Below are 18,726 nucleotides of genomic sequence, written 5' to 3'. Positions count from 1 at the left end.
CAGGAATACACTTTTTTTGCTAGATCACACAACTTACGAACATTTGTTCCTTCTTCCTAATGGAAGTGAATTTAGCAAATAATTTAGATAGCCTGCAATGTTAGGGTGTTCTGATTCCATATAGTGCTGGAGAAAAACCGTATACTTTAAACAGAGATTAAAAAGTGGCTGACTCAAGAACCAGAAGAGCTGTAGACAAGGATTCTGTTGGACATGGCTGAAACACACTCACAATCCATTTTTCTAGCTGTGGGGAAGCGCCTGTTCAGATAGCAACTGAGCAAGCTTAACTTCATTTTTTCTCCATTTTTAGAGAACTTCTTTATCAAGTACTTTTCTTTTTCTTTGTTATTTCATTCTTATTAGTCCTTGGTTGTGGGTTAGAATGGTTGGGATGAGAATTTGTTGTCTTTTACGGAGCAGTTTTTAGTTGTTGTTGTTGTTGTCACACAGTCAAGTCCAACTCTTCACGACCCCATGGACCACATCATGCCAGGCCGTCCTGTCTTCTGTTGTTGCTTTGACCATACAGACTTTTGCTGGCAGGGTGATATCTCTACTTTTTATTATGCTGTCTAGGTTTGCCATAGCTTTTCTCCCAAGGAGCAGGAATCTTTTAATTTCATGGCTGCAGTCACTGTCTGCAGTGATCTTGGATCCCAGGAACGTAAAGCCTGTCACTGCTTCCATGATTTCCCCTTCTATTTGCCAAGGAGCGATGGGCCAGATGCCATGATCTTAGTTTTTTTAATGTTGAGTTTCAAGCCAACTTTTGCACTCTCCTCTTTTACCCTCAGCAAGAAGGTCTTGGGGTCCTCTTCACTTTCTGCCATTAGAGTGGTATTGTCTGCATGTCTGAGGTTGTTGATGTTTTCTCCGGCAATCTTAATTCCGGCTTGTGATTCATCCAGGCTGGCATTTCGCACGATATACTCTGCATATAAATTAAATAAGCAAGATGACAATATACATCCTTGCTGTATTCCTTTTCCTATGCTAAACCAATCAGTTGTTCCACATCCGGTTCTAACTGTCGCTTCTTGACCCTTATACAGGTTTCTCAGGAGACATGTGGGGTGGTCTGGTACTCCCATCTCTTTAAGGATGTTTGTTGTGGTCCACAATCAAAAGCTTTAGCATAGTCAATGAAGCAGAAGTAGATCTTTTTCTGGTATTCTCTTGCTTTCTCCATAATCCAGCGAATGTTGGCAATTTGATCTCTAGTTTCTCTACCACTTCGAAACCCAGCTTGTACTTCTGGCAGTTCTCTATCCACGTACTGCTGAAGCTTAGCTGGTACGATCTTGGGCATGACCTTGCTAACGTGTGAAATGAGTGCAATTGTGCGATAGTTTGAACATTCCTTGGCATTGCCCTTCTTTGGGATTGGAATGTATACTGACCTTTTCCAATCCTGTGGGCACTGTTGTGTTTTCCAAATTTGCTGGCAAACTGAGTGCAGCACTTTAACAGCATCATATTTTAAGACTTTGAATAGCTCAGCTATGCTTGTTCATTTACTCACAGATTATTTTCAGTTATGTGTGCCATCTCATGACCACTGTGCTCAGCCCTATATACTTGATAATTTCTAGGTTTGCAATTCTGATATTTAAAATTTTTCTCATGATAATTCTATGAAGCTTTAGAGAAAGACTTACTGCTGGCTCCATTCCCCATTTCTGCCCCCTATTCTTCTGTTAATCCATTAGCCTTACAAATATAAAAGAAATATACGTGTGAAACTTCTTGCAGAGCCTTCTTCAGGGCCAGAGAAGTGAGAGAATCCCGAATACCAGCTCCTAGGTAACATTTCTGCTCATCTGGCCAGGCTGGTCACTAAGTAATGAGCTGATAGGAACTAAGGGGGTTGAAAGGACCTACTCTAGCAAAGGTCTAGGGTGCAAGGTGGGAAAGGCAAGTTCTGCTGAGACTGGTCAGCAGTACATGTGATGGTAGAGAGTAATCTTAAACCAGTTCCTTCCTCCTCCTTGCTCCTTTTGAGCTCCTGCCTAAGAATCAAACAGACGTGTCCCAGAGATCTGCATTTTGGGATCTCCCACTTTTAAGGGCAAAAGGCAGTTGCAGGGAAGCTGATTTGGATCAGGCTCATAGTACTGGAGGAGGGGGGATTCAAATATTGGTCTCAGTCAGTTTCTTTCTTGCGGCAGTTCTCTCTCGGACCTGTAATCTACCCCACAGGAAAATGAGCAAAGAGGTACTCCTGTGGTTCCTATATCTTTTCTCCTGTGGGGCAAACAGCAAGTCTGGAAGCTTGATTTCCATTGGGAAACAGGACATGGCTAAACTAGATAGGATGGAGATTTTTATTTATTTATTTAATTAATTAATTAATTAATGCAATTTCTAACCCCTCTCCTTGCACAGCAGGCTGTGAGATGGATGAAGATGCAAGCTGCAGTCATTTCTTCCTCCTTCCTCCTTCAGGGAGAAAACAACATCTCAAATAATCTCTGTGTATCAATTGTGAATATTTACATTTACTTAGAAGCAAGTTCTGTTGGTTTTCCCATTAAACTTATTTGAATTGTAGTTGCTTAAACTAGCAGCCTGACATTTCTTTCATGATCTTTCTAACTACTCTGCTTTCATGACTTTTCTCCCCTATGTTGCATGGATGTATCAGCAGACAATAAATAGACTGCATGGGTTTTTTTTACTGTTGCTTCGATTATTTTACACACTGGTTTACTTTTCCATTTATGGGTTCTTTAGGAGAGTGACTAGACTATAAATATTAAATATATCAGATATATAAATATTAAATGTATCAAAGAAAAATGTTATTTTCCAAGGGGGAAAGCTTATGAAAGCTGTGCTTTATTCCAAAGTTTCATATAGTGTAGATTCCCTTACCTCAACATGTATTTGAAATATGTGTTTAGACATATTTATACTTTTTACTAAGTTTTTTTACGTTCACATTATACTAATTCAGGTATTCCTAGAACATTAAATGTGAAGGTGAAAAGAAACTTAGTAGTCGCTAAGAAGGTATTACCTTATCTGCTTCCCCTCAAACAACTTGGATGTGCATCTGAACAACTGGTTGATTTTATTTTCTTGCAGAAATGGCAGTGCATTGAAGACACATCTGGCAAGCTTCGTATTCACAAGTGTAAGGTGCCCAGTGACATTCTTGCCATCAGAAAGAGAACACGAAGCATACACTCTCGAGGGTATAGCAGCAATGAGAACGAATGTGACTGTGATGAATCTGAGTACCGAAATAGCAGAGCCCAAAGAAAAAATCAAAGACCCTTTTTGAGAAATCCCAGTGTACAAAGTAAGTGAAAGAAGTAGATCATGATGTTAGTCTGATTGCTCTGAGTTATTATCAATATTAGGGAATATGAGATATTATAAAGTAGCAATAGGCAATAAGGGAACAAACACCTTTATATACAGGGGTCCCGCTTCCTCCAGAAGCACCAGAAATAGACACGGAGGCTAGGTGGCTAAAATAAGGATTTCTTTACTAAATATTTACTAATAACTAAATATTCTCAAGCACACAAACTATCATTAAACATTCATGCACACAATACAGACTTAAGGAAGCAGAGGTGATTGATAGCTAATGGAGGGGTGATACTACCTGTCCAGACGTGCAGAGGTCCATGAAGAAAGGGTGGTGACCCAAAACCCAGAGGGTTCCAGGGGTGGACTGCTAGTTGGCATCATGGCAGAAAACACACGGTCTAAAGGCCATGTGTTCACTGGGATATAGGCTTTGAAAAACAATGCAGACCAATGGGGGCTGGTCTCAGGTGAGAGCAACAGATTACCTGGACCAATGATGAGTCCCAGGGGTGTGTGGCATCAGGATGGGCAAGGCCTAGATGTGTCCAATGAGCTTCCAGAGAGGCAGGGTCTGGATTTAACAATAGAAGCCAGGTGTTGGATGACTGTACTGGGGGTGCCCATTGTGGAACAATAGAGTGGTCTGGCATTTCCCCTAGTGCCAGACAAAAGGACTGATGTTTCTTAATGTGTGGCAGGGTGAACCTGAGTGGCTGACCATTCACTAGACATGAAGAGTTAATGTTTACCTTGATAGGTCTGGCATAGGTGTAAGAATGCAGATATCTTAGACAAATGTATGGATACAGGGATGAGAGGATTATTCCAAATATACTTCCTGACAGGAGAGGGAGGTGGAAATATGCAACACACTTCATTCATGTCAATAGCACAGACCAGAGACTTTTTGTCTCTGCCTGCCTGTAAATAATAAATGGGAGCCACAACAGACAATGCACATGTGTGGGCAGAAGGCAATCTTACCTGTTCTCAGGGTGGCACCCTTAGAAGGCTTTGTTCAGATGAATGAGGCTGTTGCGATGAAACCCAGAGACAGTGGGAGAATACAAGCTGTTGTTTCCCAAGGGGCCACTTAGTTTGGTGTGCAGGTAACGGCTTGCTAAGTCTTTAATGTCTTGCCAAGTGCAGAAGAGAATTTTACAACATATGCACACTTAAAAAATCCAGATGAACAGTGTGTAAAATTCTCACCGCTTGGCAGAACATCATAGGACCAGTTCTCATTTGGCAGATCATCCTTGTTTGAGTTCCTCCTTTTTGGGAAGTAGTGCACCAGTGAAGGTACATTATATCTTTTCCCTGTAACTGTGTATTTCCTCACTACTTTGAGAGTCTTTCAGAAGCAGCATCAGAAGGCCATGGTGTGGCTGTAGAGCACAGTCTACATTCAGTGTTGCAAATCCATCAGTTAAGAGATGTCAGTAGGTGCTGGGAAAGACCTTGCTCTGTCTGAGACTCTGGAGAGTGGATGGTAGTTAGAACAGGCAATACTGAGCTATAGGAACTGATGGTCTGGGTCAGAATAAGTCCCTTTCATGTGTCGCTGATTGTTTCTATTTGAGCTGGCTTTTATCTGTGGGGGCCAGGGGTGTGCATTCAGGTCTACCCAAACCTAAAAGATATCCAAAAAACACTTTATCAGTATTTTTAGGATATATTTCGGCATCCCAAATGTATCCAGGGTAATTTGGAAGAACCAGAAAAAAATCCCCCCAAAAATCCCCTATATATTCGGGAATTATCGGCAAACCTGAACAACAGCTGAGGGGCTGGAGCATATTGCTCCTGCCTGTCAGCTGTTTTTGGGCTTTCTTCTGAAGTCCCGTTAAGCAGTCCCTTTCCCTTAATAAGAGCTGTTAAGTTATAGTTTATACATTGTGCTATATTCACTTCTTAGCAGTTATGTAAATACTTGTTATAGCAATGTTAACATTATTTACAAAAATTAATAAAAATATAATTTTTTTTTTTAAAAGCTCACAAAACAGCTGGGGGGAGGCAGTCTCCCTGCTGGCTCAGCTGGGGCTCTTTTGGGCTGTTCAACCAAACTGATGAAGAGAGCTTTAGCAGAGCCTGTGGGGAGAGTTCTCCTCACAGGATCAGCTGCTTTGTGGGCACTGTTGGGCAGTCTGGTTTAAACCAGGCTGCCCAGCAGAGTGCCAGCCCAGCCTGCAGTGAGAGTTCTGCCCACAGGATCGTATCCTTGGTGGGCTGTGCTGGGCCGTCCAGTTTAAACTGGGCTGCCCAGCAGAGCCCCAACCCAGCTGGTGGGAGAGTTCTCCCTGCAGGATCAGCTCCTTAGCGGGCTGTGTTAGGCAGTCTGGTTTAACTCAGGCTTTCCTGCAGAGCCCCAGCAGAGAAAACTCTTGCTGAAGGATCAGCTGCTTGGCAGGCTCTGTTGGGCAGTCTGGTTTAAAGGGATGGCCCAAAAGAGCCCCAGCTGAGCCGCCTCTCAGCTGTTTTTTGTGGCTTTGCCGCTGGTTTTTTTTGTTCTTGGTATTTTTCAGTTTGGGTCTATTGGGCCCAAAAAAATTCAAATCCCGGTTCCGAATACTTTACTGGTATTTGGATCTGGGTTTTTTCAGGAATCCTGACATTTTTTTGGGTCCAATAGACCCAAACTGAAAAATATACAGAGAGAAAAATTGCACATGCCTAGTGAAAAGCTGAGGTGGCTGAGGAATTATCTATACCAGTGCAGGGAGATAATGTCTGTTTAGATTGTTTGGATGAAGGTGTGTTGTGGTCAGAATGAACTTACTACCACCTGTCATCCTGTGTAAGTCCAAGGTCCAGCTTTCTGGTCTTTTGAAATAATACACAGTGTAGTTATCTAATGGTATGACTGTGTTCTTTTTGCAATATAGAATACAAACCCCGATTTGTTCACACTCGCCAGACTCGCTCCTTGTCTGTGGAATTTGAAGGGGAAATATATGATGTCAGCCTGGAGGAGGAGGAACTGCATGTTCTTCAGCCCAAAAGCATTGTTAAGAGGCATGGAAGTTACAGTGAGGAGGAGGAACCTTCAGAAGATACCACTGGCGATGAAGGAATGCTAGCAGATGGAATCAATGCTGTTGGCCAACCAAACTCTGTCAGAGTGACACACAAGTAGGAGTGCTTTTGCTGCTCTTATCATGATTGCTCTTCATTTATATGCACATGAAGCTGCCTGATACAGAGTCAGACCATTAGTCTAGTCTGACTGACGGTAGTTCTCCAGGGACTTGTGTAGAGGTCTTGCACATAATGTACTACCTGATCCTTTTTTAACTGGAGATGCTAGGGATTGAACCTGGGTCCTTCTCCTGCTGTGCTGTAGCCCCACCACAAAGCACAATCAGTGTACACAGAGCTTTACAGAGTAGGATGCCACAGGACTAGTGTCCCATATATCAGTCTTTGCCTTCTTTTTTTTCTGTAATAGGAGCAGTGGTTGACCAGATTGCTCCATACCAGTTGACTTTTATAGGATTCTGGAAATGCAGCAACACTTGTTATTGTTTAATTTCACCACAGTTGCACACACCAGGCTGCAATAACTAATATGCCCAAGATTTCCTCAGGTCATTTTCTTCTACCTATTTTGTCTTTGTAGGTGCTTTATTCTTCCAAATGATTCCATTCACTGTGAGAGGGAACTGTACCAGTCAGCCAGAGCCTGGAAAGACCACAAAGCCTACATTGACAAAGAGGTGAGAAGACAATTTCCTTCATTAAAAACCTGTACTTACACCTTACCGTGCAATAATGTAGCAAAAATAATCACCTAAATTTTGCACTGGAAAAATGAAATATCTAGGTTTAAATTCCTCCATATCCAGAAACTCATGGGATGGGATGGCCATGGATGGGTCATCATCTCTCAGTCTGAATTAGCAGCTGAGGGCAATAAGTGGCAGTTTTGATGTGGATAACAGTGTTAGCAGTGCTAAAAGGTACGATATAAAATCCTCCTCATTATTCCTGCATATTAATGCCATTTGCAGATTGAGGCTCTCCAAGATAAAATCAAGAATTTGAGAGAAGTGAGAGGACATCTGAAAAGACGAAAACCTGATGAATGTGATTGTAGCAAAAAGAGGTAAAGAGAATTGTATTTTTGTATGTTGGTTGTGCATGTGCAACATACGTATATAGGTATGTGAATAATCCCAGTGTACAGTGATTTTTGTAGCTTAAAGTGTTGTTGCTGTTGATGTTATTGTTGTTTAGTTGCACAGTCGAGTCCGACACTTTGCGACCCCATAGACCACATCACGCCAGGCCCTCCTGTCCTCCACTGTCCTCCGGAGTTTGCTCAACTCCATGTTCATTGCATTGATAACACTGTCTAACCATCTCATCCTTTGCGTCCCGTTTTTCTTTTATCTTCAGTCTTTCCCAGCATCAGGGTCTTCTCCAGTGAGTGCTCCCTTCTCATTTGGTGGCCAAAGTATTTGATCTTCAGCTTCAGTATCTGGCCTTCCAGGGAACAGTCAGGGTTGATTTCCTTTAGGATTGACTGATTTGATCTCCTTGCAGTCCAAGGGACTCCAGCACCATAATTCAAAAGCAGCTATTCTTCAGCGCTCAGCCTTCCTTATGGTCCAGCTCTCACAGCCATACATTACTACTGGGAATACCATTGCTTTGACCATACAGACTTCTGTTGGCAGGGTGATGTCTCTTCTTTTTATTATGCCATGTAGGTGTTGTAGCATAACCCTGCTTCTATTCCGATTCATTTTCCCTTCATTTAATCAACTTCAACTGTATGAAATGCCATATGCAACAGACATATTTGTGGAGGGAAACTTGAAATAAGTGTTCCCAATAAATTCAGGATAGACCTTTTGGTTTTCTAAAAATACATTTTTATGTAATGAGTTTGGACTATATTAGTTGCTGTAGTGTATATTTCCATTGATTGGATGCTGTGGATCTGTTCCACGGGCAGCAGTGCTTTCCTCTGGAGTAAGGAGCTTTCCTTTAAGATTCTCTTTTTGCCGGGGAGGATTCATTGCACCAGAAGAAGGTGCAATTGGTAGCAGAATGTGTCTGTGGGATCTAACCCAATATTTTATGATTATGTGATGATGTCAACAGTAAACTAAATTCCTTTGTATAATAGCATTTGACATAAGTGGTTGAAATAGTTTAGTACCTGATACTGTATGCGTTTGTTATGAAGCTACTAATGTAATGACTTTTATACAGCCATTTTAAGAAATTGAAACACAATATATGATTTAAGAGTTAATATTATGAAAATTTTATTTTTGTCATAATGTTTCCTTTCAGCTATTACAGCAAAGAAAAGGGAGTGAAGGCTCAAGAAAAGCATAAGAGTCACCTTCATCCCTTCAAGTAAGCCCCTCTCATTCATCTTCTCCTTTACTGCAGTGTATCACTAGCCCTGTTCACAAGTTGCAGTGAACACACACGCATCTGTTTACATACGACACGTGTACAGTTGAATATGTGATTGAAGCAGCACATATATCCAGGTACTGGTCCACAGTTTCATTTGCAAAATGAATGCTTGTTGCCTCTTTCTTACAAACCAGGGTATGAATGTGTATGCATATTGTATGAGTGTTCACTGTAACATGTGAACAGGGCATATGGGCTACTATGGACAAATGAATTTTTGTGTTATATTTGATGATGAAAATAGCAAATATTCATACAACGGTGTGGAATCTGGTTACTTTTTAAGATTCTGTATTTTGTTTTGATTTGTCCCCTCTACATCTTAGGACTCCTCCCAGCACAAGATACATCATGTTTATGACCTTTGTGTTCAGGAACATGTTTTGGAAGTCCACCCCCCCCTCCTTTGAGGCATAATCGTATTAATAAGCTGAAGGCTGTAGTTAAATACCAGCGTATGGTACACCCACTGTAACCCATCATTATGGAAAATGTAATTACCAGTTGACTTTTTTCTCTTGTAAATTACCATATAGTCACCTTTAGTGCAAAGACCACCTGAATCACCAATTTATGGTTCCTGTGATGTTCCTGTCTTTGGACACTATGCAGTATGTGCTATTTCAGCTTTGTTTCAGCACTGTTTCAGTTTTAGTAATTGACCTTAATAATGTTAGTAGGAAAGCTGTGTGTGACCTGAACATACCAACAAAAAGAATGAGAGCCAATATCACCTCTGTGGTGGCCACTGAAAACTTATTTCACCTTTTTGGTGATATTGCAGTGGGGAAGTAAGACCTGTGCTGCTCACACAATATATGAAGTGCCTTATGTTGATTTGTCACAGTCAGTATCGCATTCTCTGACCAGTGGCAGTTCTCTGGGGTCTCAGTCACAGAACACCTGTCAGTCACTTGAGATAATTTACCTGGAGATGCCAGGGATTGGATCTGAGGCCTTCTGTATGCAAAGAACGTGCTCTGCCACTGAGCTGTGGTCCATGCCATTGCATGAAGTGTTCATATGCCAGCATTAGGTTTCCTTTGCTCAAAAGCTAGTCAAATGCGACTCTAGGGAGTGGTGCTCATATCCATTTCGAAGCCAAAGAGCCAGCGCTGTCTGAAAATGTTTCCGTGGTCATGTGGCCAACATGACTAAATGCCAAGGCACATGGAACGCTGTTACCTTCCCACCAAAGCAGAACCTATTTATCTACTTGCAATTTCTTGCTTTCGAACTGCTAGGTCGGCAGGAGCTGGGGCCACAGACAGGAGCTCACTCCATCAGGTGGCACCTGGGTCTCAAACTACTGAGCTACAGACCTTCTCAGCCAGCATTGCCTGGGTACAAATAATACTGGAATGTGGATGCTTCACACATTTACAGTAATACATTTAGTGGTGGTGGAAAGTACCATCAAGTTGAAGCCTACTTATAGCAACCTGGTAGGGTTTTCAAGGCAAGGATTTTCAAGGGTTTCAATAGCAAGAGCCAGTTTGGTGTAGTGGTTAAGTGCACGGACTCTAATCTGGGAGAACCAGGTTTGATTCCCCACTCCTCCACTCGCAGCTACTGGATGACCTTGGGCAAGCCATAGTTCTGTCAGAGGTGGTCTTGAAAAGAGCAGTTTCTGTCAGAGCTCTCTCAGCCCCACCTACCTCACAGGGTGTCTGTTGTGGGGAGGGGAAGGGAAAGGAGTTAGTAAGCCGCTCTGAGACTCCGAGTGAAGGGTAGGGGATAAATACAATCTCCTCTTCTTCTCTTCTTCAAGCCATGCAGAGGTGGTTTGCTATTGCCTGTCTCCACATAGAGACCTTGGACTTCCTTGGTGGTCTCCCATCCAAATAATAACCAAAACCAACCCTGTTTAACTTCTGAGATCTGCCAAGATGGGGCTAGCCCGGGCCACCCAGGTCAGGGCATGCATCTAGTAGCAGCATTTAAATATTGCTACCTGCCATATGAATTGCTTGCTCAGGAAAGCAAGTATAGGTGGAACTCAGAGACAAACCAGTTCTGCTCTTTCTCCTGCAATAAAACATGCTTTTACGTGTACCATTAGAGACTAAATGAAGATTTATCATGATGCCCTTATTTATTATATGTGCTTGCATTTTACTAGGGAAGCAGCCCAAGAGGTGGATGGCAAGCTTCAGCTCTTCAAAGAGAACCGCAGGAGGAGGAAGGAAAGAAAGAGCAAAAAGCGCCAGAAGAAAGGAGACGAGTGCAGCCTTCCTGGACTCACTTGCTTTACTCATGATAACAATCACTGGCAGACAGCTCCATTCTGGAATTGTGAGGACCATTTCTAGCAGATGCATGTGGGTGGGAATGGGGGAGGGGATAAGCACTTGAGGGCTTGGAAGACACTGGACACACTGGACACAGCTAGTTCCCCTACTCTGCGCACAGTAATAATCATTATAAGGAAGGCAGTTTTCCAGGAAAGTAACCTGAACTCGGCCGTGGCCATGGGCTCAAACGGCTTAGACATCAGTTGAGTGAGAATGAGAGAGAGACTCCACGAAGGCACCAAAGGCTTCCTAGGGGGACAAAGGTGGAGGAGACCTTGAGGAACGACTCCTGCACCCTGCCTCTAGGGAACCAATGGGACATTGGCGGGAGGTTTGAATGGGCCAATGGGATTCCGCAGGGGTTCCCCAGAATGTATATAAGCGGCTGCTTGGCCGTTGGTAGGGGTGCGTGTTGTGTACTAAGAAAGTGTGCTGTGTACTATGCATGCCTCAGCAGTTCTTCCATGCGGCTAACCTACTACACAACAGAAAGCTAGACATATCTATGAGGGAATTAATGCAGTAGTGTGACTGTGCTTTCAGATGCAAAAACACTTCCCCAAAAGCATTGTACTCTTAACAATGCATGAAAGCCCGAACACAGAAGGCTGGTCTGTTTTTCTGTGCATGCATTGCCCTTTCTAGATGGGGGTGACCTGATATGCACTGCTATAATTTGTTTAAAGTTGTCTTCTTCCCTTTCAACAGTGGGATCATTTTGTGCTTGCACAAGTTCAAACAACAACACTTACTGGTGTTTGCGAACAGTTAATGAAACGCACAACTTCCTCTTCTGTGAGTTTGCTACAGGATTCTTGGAGTATTTTGACATGAACACTGACCCCTACCAGGTACATTCATTTTGAAAACTATTTAGAAACAAGGCATCATCCTCAAGTCAGTTAAGTTTGTGTGCTTGTATACAAGGCTAAGGATCTCTGATGAAGTGCCACTGGTCTACTGAATTTTGATATTGTCTCCTCTGACTGGCAGTGGTTCTCCGGGTTGTTAGACAGACAGAGGTGTTTCATGACCTTCTACCTGGGATCCTTTTAGAGGACATACCAGAGGTGAAACATGTGGCCTTCTGAATGCAAAGCACATCCAATGAACCATGGCCCCTCCAGTGTGACATGATGTACTTGTCTTTTGATGCCAACTGCAGCATGGAGATATTAATAGATTTGGTGTGGAAATACTGTGATGCAAATATTATGTACTAGGCACCCATAAATTGGCTTCAGTGCAATTTGTGTGGGCTTATAAATACCCTTTTTATCCAATCCCATATTAGACCATAATAAAATCATATTTTTTTTCTATCTGTGTCAAGCTGACAAATACAGTACATACTATAGAAAGAGGCATTCTGAACCAATTACATATACAACTCATGGAGCTACGAAGTTGCCAAGGTTATAAGCAATGCAATCCAAAACCAAAGGGACTCAACACAGGTAACAAAAATTTCTTTTAAGTTGCTTTGAATTTCTTTAAGGTTCTTTTTCTTTTGCCAACTACAACAAAGATGTGGTAAAGTGTGCCTTGTGAAATGTCTTATGCTTTCAGTATGACTGACAAATGGTGCTGGTAATACTTTTGGCAGAGGCTTGGTGAACCTGAAAGCCAAAATACAAATGACACTTTACTGTACATAGAAAGGAATGCATAATAGCTAAATCATCACAGAAGCAAGCTGATCTGATTTTACTTTCCATAAAATATTTTGACATTATGCTCTGGCTTCCGATTTGTAAAATGTTATGTTTGACAAGGCTTAATTGAGCTGGAATTCAGTAGGCCCACCCGGCATTCCCCCTCCAATTTTGAGGGCCAACCTTGGACGTGTGATATCATAACCCAGAACACAGGTCCTCAGAATGGCGCAAAGTTCTTTCCTCCACTTATAAATCCATTTGATCCTAGCACACCTGAAAATGGGGATGCAACCAAAGACTTCTGGATAGGCTCGAGCTCATGATCTCCTCCTTTTAAAATGCTGTCAGGCCTTCCTGTTCGGTTAGCTGTTCATATTCATTTTAAGCTTCTCTGTTGCTACTCACTGTTTTTCATGAACTGTTTTTCCAGAACTCTGTTCACCTGGTATTCCCACAAAGCAGAGTGACACCAGGTACCATCTTTTTAACATGTATTTGTGAGTAACTCGGTCCTCATTTGGCCTATGACAAAAGAGGAATAGGCGTAATCTTCGTGGGGGCGGTGGGGCGTCAGCCCCCGCCAAAATTTTCAGGAAGGTGCTCAGCCTCCCCCGGGAGCCACCCTTGCTCCTAGCAAAGCAATGCCTCTGGCTCAGCCCCAGCCCCCCCCCCCGGGAAATTGGAAAGTCTACACCCTATCAAACTTCATCAAGTGTAACTACTGAGCCCCAAGCCAAGGGTTGCCAATCTCAAGGTAGCACCCCGAGATCTCCCACTATTACAGTTGATCTTCATATGACCAAGACTAGTTCCCCTGGAGAAAATGGCTGCTTTGGAGGGTGGACTCTATGGCGTTATGCCCTGCTGAGATCCCTCCCCTCTCTAAACTCCTGCCACCCCAGGCTCTCCCCCTCCCCAAAATATCTCCAGGTATTCTTCAACTCAGAACTGGCAACCCTACCCAAGCCTCTTACTTGGATCCTTGTCCAGCAGCCCCTCCCCAAGGTGCTATTTATCTCATGATCAGGAGCATGTTAAACTTCACTTCAATTGACTCAGATTTTTTTTAAAAAAAATCTCTCAGTTTTTCAAAATTTTTGCTCTGTTTCTTTTACAAAAGATAGTTCTCTCTCTTAAAATTAAGATAGTTCTCTCTCTTAAAATTGACCACATTCACTTTTTTCTGCTTTAGGATAATTCTTAGAGCATCCCTTACCGGGTATCTCGGTTGGACTTTTGCTTTATCTATTTATAACACAATAAATTTCTTTTTAGGAATTAGACGCTGTGCATGGAAAGCTACATTGTGAATGATTTTTACCAAATCTAAACACTAACAAAAGTTACTCTTGTATTTTCCTATATCAGGAAATAAAGATGGAGGAAGCTATGATCCACACAGGTATCCAACCCTTTATTATTCTCCTCAGCAGCTTCTTTCCAAATAATTGCATGTCCCAATCCATTTCGACTAATGTCTGCATTCTGCACATTGCACCTTGTGTAGATTTTGCTGAATGTGAGCACCTAACAGTGTTCTTCACCCAGCCACTGGTTTTCACCAGTGTTGTTCACCTGGCCACTTAACCAATTTACATTTAGCATTGCACGCACTGCAACCCCATGCAGCTCATTTTACATTAATCCTGCTGTGTTAGGAAATTCATTCACCATCTTAAACCAGGGGTGGGGATTATGGCACATTTCTCTGACTTTTTTATCGCTTGTGAAAGTGGACATGCCTGTTTTTGTTACTGTAATATACCTTTCCCTAGATCTTACATTTTAAAATATGCTCACAAACAAATCCTTGGTTGTTACGGTCACTATTTGCAACTACTCTCATATGGCAGTTAAATATGTCATATGTCATACAATCCACTGCATAATTGTTGACTAAGTGGTGTATGAATTGGTCTTTTCAAACCTGTGTTTATACAGGTACTGTCTTCCAAGATTTGGACCTAAGCCAGGGTAGCTGGATACTTAGGGCCCATTTTCACAAGTGACATGTAAACCATATTTTTGCATGTAGCACAAATGAAAAGTTTGTACTGAATGGAATACTGTGTGTGTGTGTTAAGTGCCGTCAAGTCGCTTCTGGCTTCTGGCAACCCTGGAAACTCTGTGGGCTGTAAAAGGCTTGCTTTCAGATAATACTTGTTTGAGTGAATCGATGAAGAGGTGTAATCATACCATAGTGTTTCACAGAACTGTTTGCAGCATGTTTGTAATGTTAGAAATAACTCCTACAGGTTTCCTGCTGTTCCCTGCAAGTAGCTTGCAACTGCTACTCTAATTCCTACCGTGGCTCTTACTTTTCTCTCTAGTAGCAGACGTTTGCTGCCTTCTTTTCTCCAGCGTATTTGTCTGCCTCTGAGCAGCTCCAAAATTCCATTGAAGCCGATTTCGTAGAACAATCCAATTTCCAAAGTCCATAGTGGGAGATTTTCCTAGTGCTGGAAGCCTACATATATGCAAAATTTAACTGGAAACCTTTCATATATAGGAATAATTCACAGTTGGGTGTGCTCATACAGCCTGTTTAATGGTCTTGTACATAAGAGATGAAATATGCTTATGGTTTGACAGGATGTAGTACGGTGCAGATAGGCACTGGAAGAAGCTATGATTTTAAACAGACCCCTTATTTACTGTTTTGTGATATTTATATTTATTTATTTATCTCATTTATTTATTTATCTTTGAATTTATATCCCGCCCTACCCCGAAGGCTCAGGGCGGCTAACAAGAGGCACAAAGTGCCAAGATTAAAACAAATAAAAACAACATAGCATAAAACAATAAAATACAATAACAAAATCTCAGTGCTCCATTTGTCACAAGATGGGGTAGATCGTAATCCCAACGGTAACATTCCCATAGTCTGTCATCCCTCCTCCTGCCAGGGTCACCTCGCATCCCGAAGGGACCAGATAGTGGTGGTGATGGTGCGATGGTGTGTAGATAGCAATGATGGAGTAGCCTGGCGGAAGAGCTCCATCTTGCAGGCCCTGCGGAACTGAGAAAGATCCCGCAGGGCCCGGATCTCCTCCAGGAGCTCCTTCCACCAGGTAGGAGCCGCCACCGAAAATGCCCTGGCTCTGGTCACTGCAAATTTAATGTCCCTGTGGCTTGGAATTTCGAGGAGATGATTACTCCCTGACTGTAGTGCCCTTGGGGGAACATATGGGGAAAGTCGGTCCCTCAGGTAGGCTGGACCCTGACCATAAAGGGCTTTAAAGGTAAGAACCAGCACTTTTAAGCGAATCTGGTACGCTATTGGCAGCCAGTGCAGCGCTTTCAGCACAGGCTGAATGTGGTCCCTCCTAGAGAGACCCATCAACAGTCTGGCTGCAGCATTCTGCACTAGCTGCAGCTTCCAGATTTGTGACAAAGGCAGCCCCATGTAGAGAGCGTTAGAGTAGTCTAGCCTCGAGGTAACCGTCGCATGGATCACAGTGGCCAGATCATCGCAGCTAAGGAAGGGGACCAACCGCCGAGCCAGCCGAAGATGATAAAAGGCCTACTTGGCAGTGGCTGCCACCTGGGCCTCCATCGTTAGAGAGGAGTCCACGTGCACACCTAAACTCCTAACCTCTGATGCTGGCACCAGAGGCATCCCATCAAAGGTCGGGAGAGGGAGCCCCAACCCTGAACCGATCCGACTCAGGCCCAGGACCTCCGTCTTTGCTGGGTTTAGTTTCAACCGACTCATTCTGAGCCACCCAGCCATAGGCTGTAACGCCCGATGTAGGTCATCTGGGGCAGAGTCTGACCGGCCGCCCAGCATCAGATAGAGCTGGGTGTCGGCATATTGATGACACCCAAGCCGACAACTCCGGGCAATCTGGGCAAGGGGGCGCATGTAGATGTTAAACAACATCGGGGACAGCACGGCCCCCTGAGGCACCCCACACTCAAGGGGATGTCTCTGGGACCGCTGGTCCCCTATCGCCACCTTTTATCCCCGACCTTGGAGAAAAGAGGCAAACCATTGAAGGGCAAGCCCCTGAATCCCCGTGTCAGCAAGGCGGTGGGCCAGCAACTGGTGGTCGATCGTGTCGAACGCAGCCAACAGATCTAACAACACCAGCTCTGCCACACCACCCCGATCCAGGTGCCTACGGAGATCGTCAGTCAGGGCGACCAGCACTGTCTCCGTCCCATGACCCGGGCGAAAGCCGGAGTGGTAGGGATCGAGGACAGAAGCATCCTCCAGAAAGCTCTGTAGCTGTAACGCCATCGCCCTCTCGATGAGTTTGCCCAAATAGGAAGTTAAGATACAAGCCATGCAGTGGACCCATAATTGCTAACAGAGTGTGCTGATTACATGTAGTTAGATCACTCAGAACTTTTCCTTTCCTACTGTCCTCCCTACCTTCACTGAATCTGATTCCATTAATGTTTTCTCACATGTAGATCCCATTGTCTTCAATGGGGCTTATTTTCAGATAATAGTGTATCCACTGGATTGCAGCTTCTCTCAAAGAATCCCTCCAGCTAGGCAAGTCAGATCTCTCAAGAAAAAGGTTAGCCTTGATCTCCAACACATATTATCTCAGGCATTAGATGATTATTTTGAAATTTTGCACAAAAGAGCTCTTGAATGTCAACACTTCACAATGCTTTTACTATAATTAATGTGACAAGAGCTTGATTTCAAGCTACAAATTAGCAAATGTAATAGAGGCTTTGTTAATCTGGTTGTGACGATTCATGATGGACATTAACTACAGAGCTTTGTGCTGTTGAATTCCACCACAAATTGGGCTGAAAATCAGAACATATTGCAGTTAAATGTGCCATTGGACAAGTGACAAACATTTCATTACAGGGATACCAGAATCTGGGCTGATGAAAGCATCTAAAAAATCATGTGCGTGTTACTTTCTGTAGCATTTTTGTCCGACAGCGGTGTGCCCTGTTAGCAGTAAATGAAACTGAAATCAAGACCCAGCTAGCAACAGCTGGTATGCTTGGGGTCTCACTAAGATCCACGGACCGATGAAACTGTGGTGATCTACCATTTCCTTTCCTAAACAGACAGAAATCTTCTGGCAGTGGAAGAATCAGGATGTATGTTTCTGTCCCACCCCCAAGAAATGGGAGATCACCCCAGAAGCCACTACAACACCGAGAGTTCAAAGGAATGTGCTTAGCTGCCACTGGGTTATTCCTCTTATTAGGAAACGTGAGATTATCCCAACTTCCCCCGCATCTTCACAGAGACCTTATGGGGCAATCATTCATTTCTTTCCAAAATGAGCTGAGCCCAATTCCCTTGTACTCTTTATTACTGTTAAGTCCGTGCTTAACAAAATAGCCAGAGAGTGATTTCAGCAAAACTCAAGTTTATTCAGCTCGATGATCAACTTCTCTGACACGGTACAACTTCTCTGATAGCCCGAACCAGCGAACCAGCTTTCATTGTCGCTGTTCGGTATTTAAACATTCCGGGCTAATGTAGCCACACCTACTATACAATTATCAACCTATCAGGTTGATCGCATAACAGCCCAATCATAAGCGTTCCCACTACAGACAGTTCAAATGTGATTGGACACAATACTTTCGGCGCGAATCCTTGCCGACGTCTGAAGCTTAGCATAGCTTCTCTATGGGATGATTCTACGTTCATCCTCGTGTATTCAGGGCAGCATCTGAATACACTACAAATCCCTCCCCCCTAAGCAAAGACACTCATGAACAATCGTAATCACTTAGGTAGGTGGGTGCACGTCTTGTTCTCTGAAACCTACGAGGTGGATCAGGCTCAGGGCACCTTTCCGTCAGTGGCACTCCATAGGACTCTGGGACCGCAGAGTCAGGAACACTTCCATCCGTTTCTATGGGTTCGAGAGTAGGGGTCTGCCCTGCCTCTGGAACAGCACTGATGCCCTCAGGCCCGTCAGCACTTGCCTCCTGGGGAGGTATTGGAAGGTCCTCGGGGTCTGTGGACTCAGCTGGCAGCGCGTTGGGTCGGTCAGTCGCCCACCGTTGCCTGAACT

General features: G+C 43.5%; 1 protein-coding gene across 1 annotated transcript in view; it reads left to right on the top strand.

Annotated features, from left to right (window-relative positions):
• Positions 1 to 18,726, top strand: part of SULF1 (sulfatase 1) — a 127,408-nt gene that overhangs the window by 101,623 nt on the left and 7,059 nt on the right. Inside the window, exons 11-18 of the mRNA XM_015408952.1 lie at positions 3,091 to 3,307; positions 6,213 to 6,459; positions 6,947 to 7,043; positions 7,338 to 7,432; positions 8,632 to 8,697; positions 10,886 to 11,058; positions 11,766 to 11,908; positions 12,391 to 12,514. Coding sequence (XP_015264438.1) covers positions 3,091 to 3,307; positions 6,213 to 6,459; positions 6,947 to 7,043; positions 7,338 to 7,432; positions 8,632 to 8,697; positions 10,886 to 11,058; positions 11,766 to 11,908; positions 12,391 to 12,514 — 1,162 coding nt within the window. The remainder of the gene's footprint in view (positions 1 to 3,090; positions 3,308 to 6,212; positions 6,460 to 6,946; positions 7,044 to 7,337; positions 7,433 to 8,631; positions 8,698 to 10,885; positions 11,059 to 11,765; positions 11,909 to 12,390; positions 12,515 to 18,726) is intronic.

The sequence above is a fragment of the Gekko japonicus genome, unplaced genomic scaffold, assembly GCF_001447785.1.
Source record: "Gekko japonicus isolate JY-2015 unplaced genomic scaffold, Gekko_japonicus_V1.1 scaffold88, whole genome shotgun sequence".
Lineage (NCBI taxonomy): Eukaryota > Metazoa > Chordata > Lepidosauria > Squamata > Gekkonidae > Gekko > Gekko japonicus.
The sequence above is the reverse complement of the archived record's forward strand: the minus strand, read 5'-3'. Positions and strand labels throughout refer to the sequence as shown.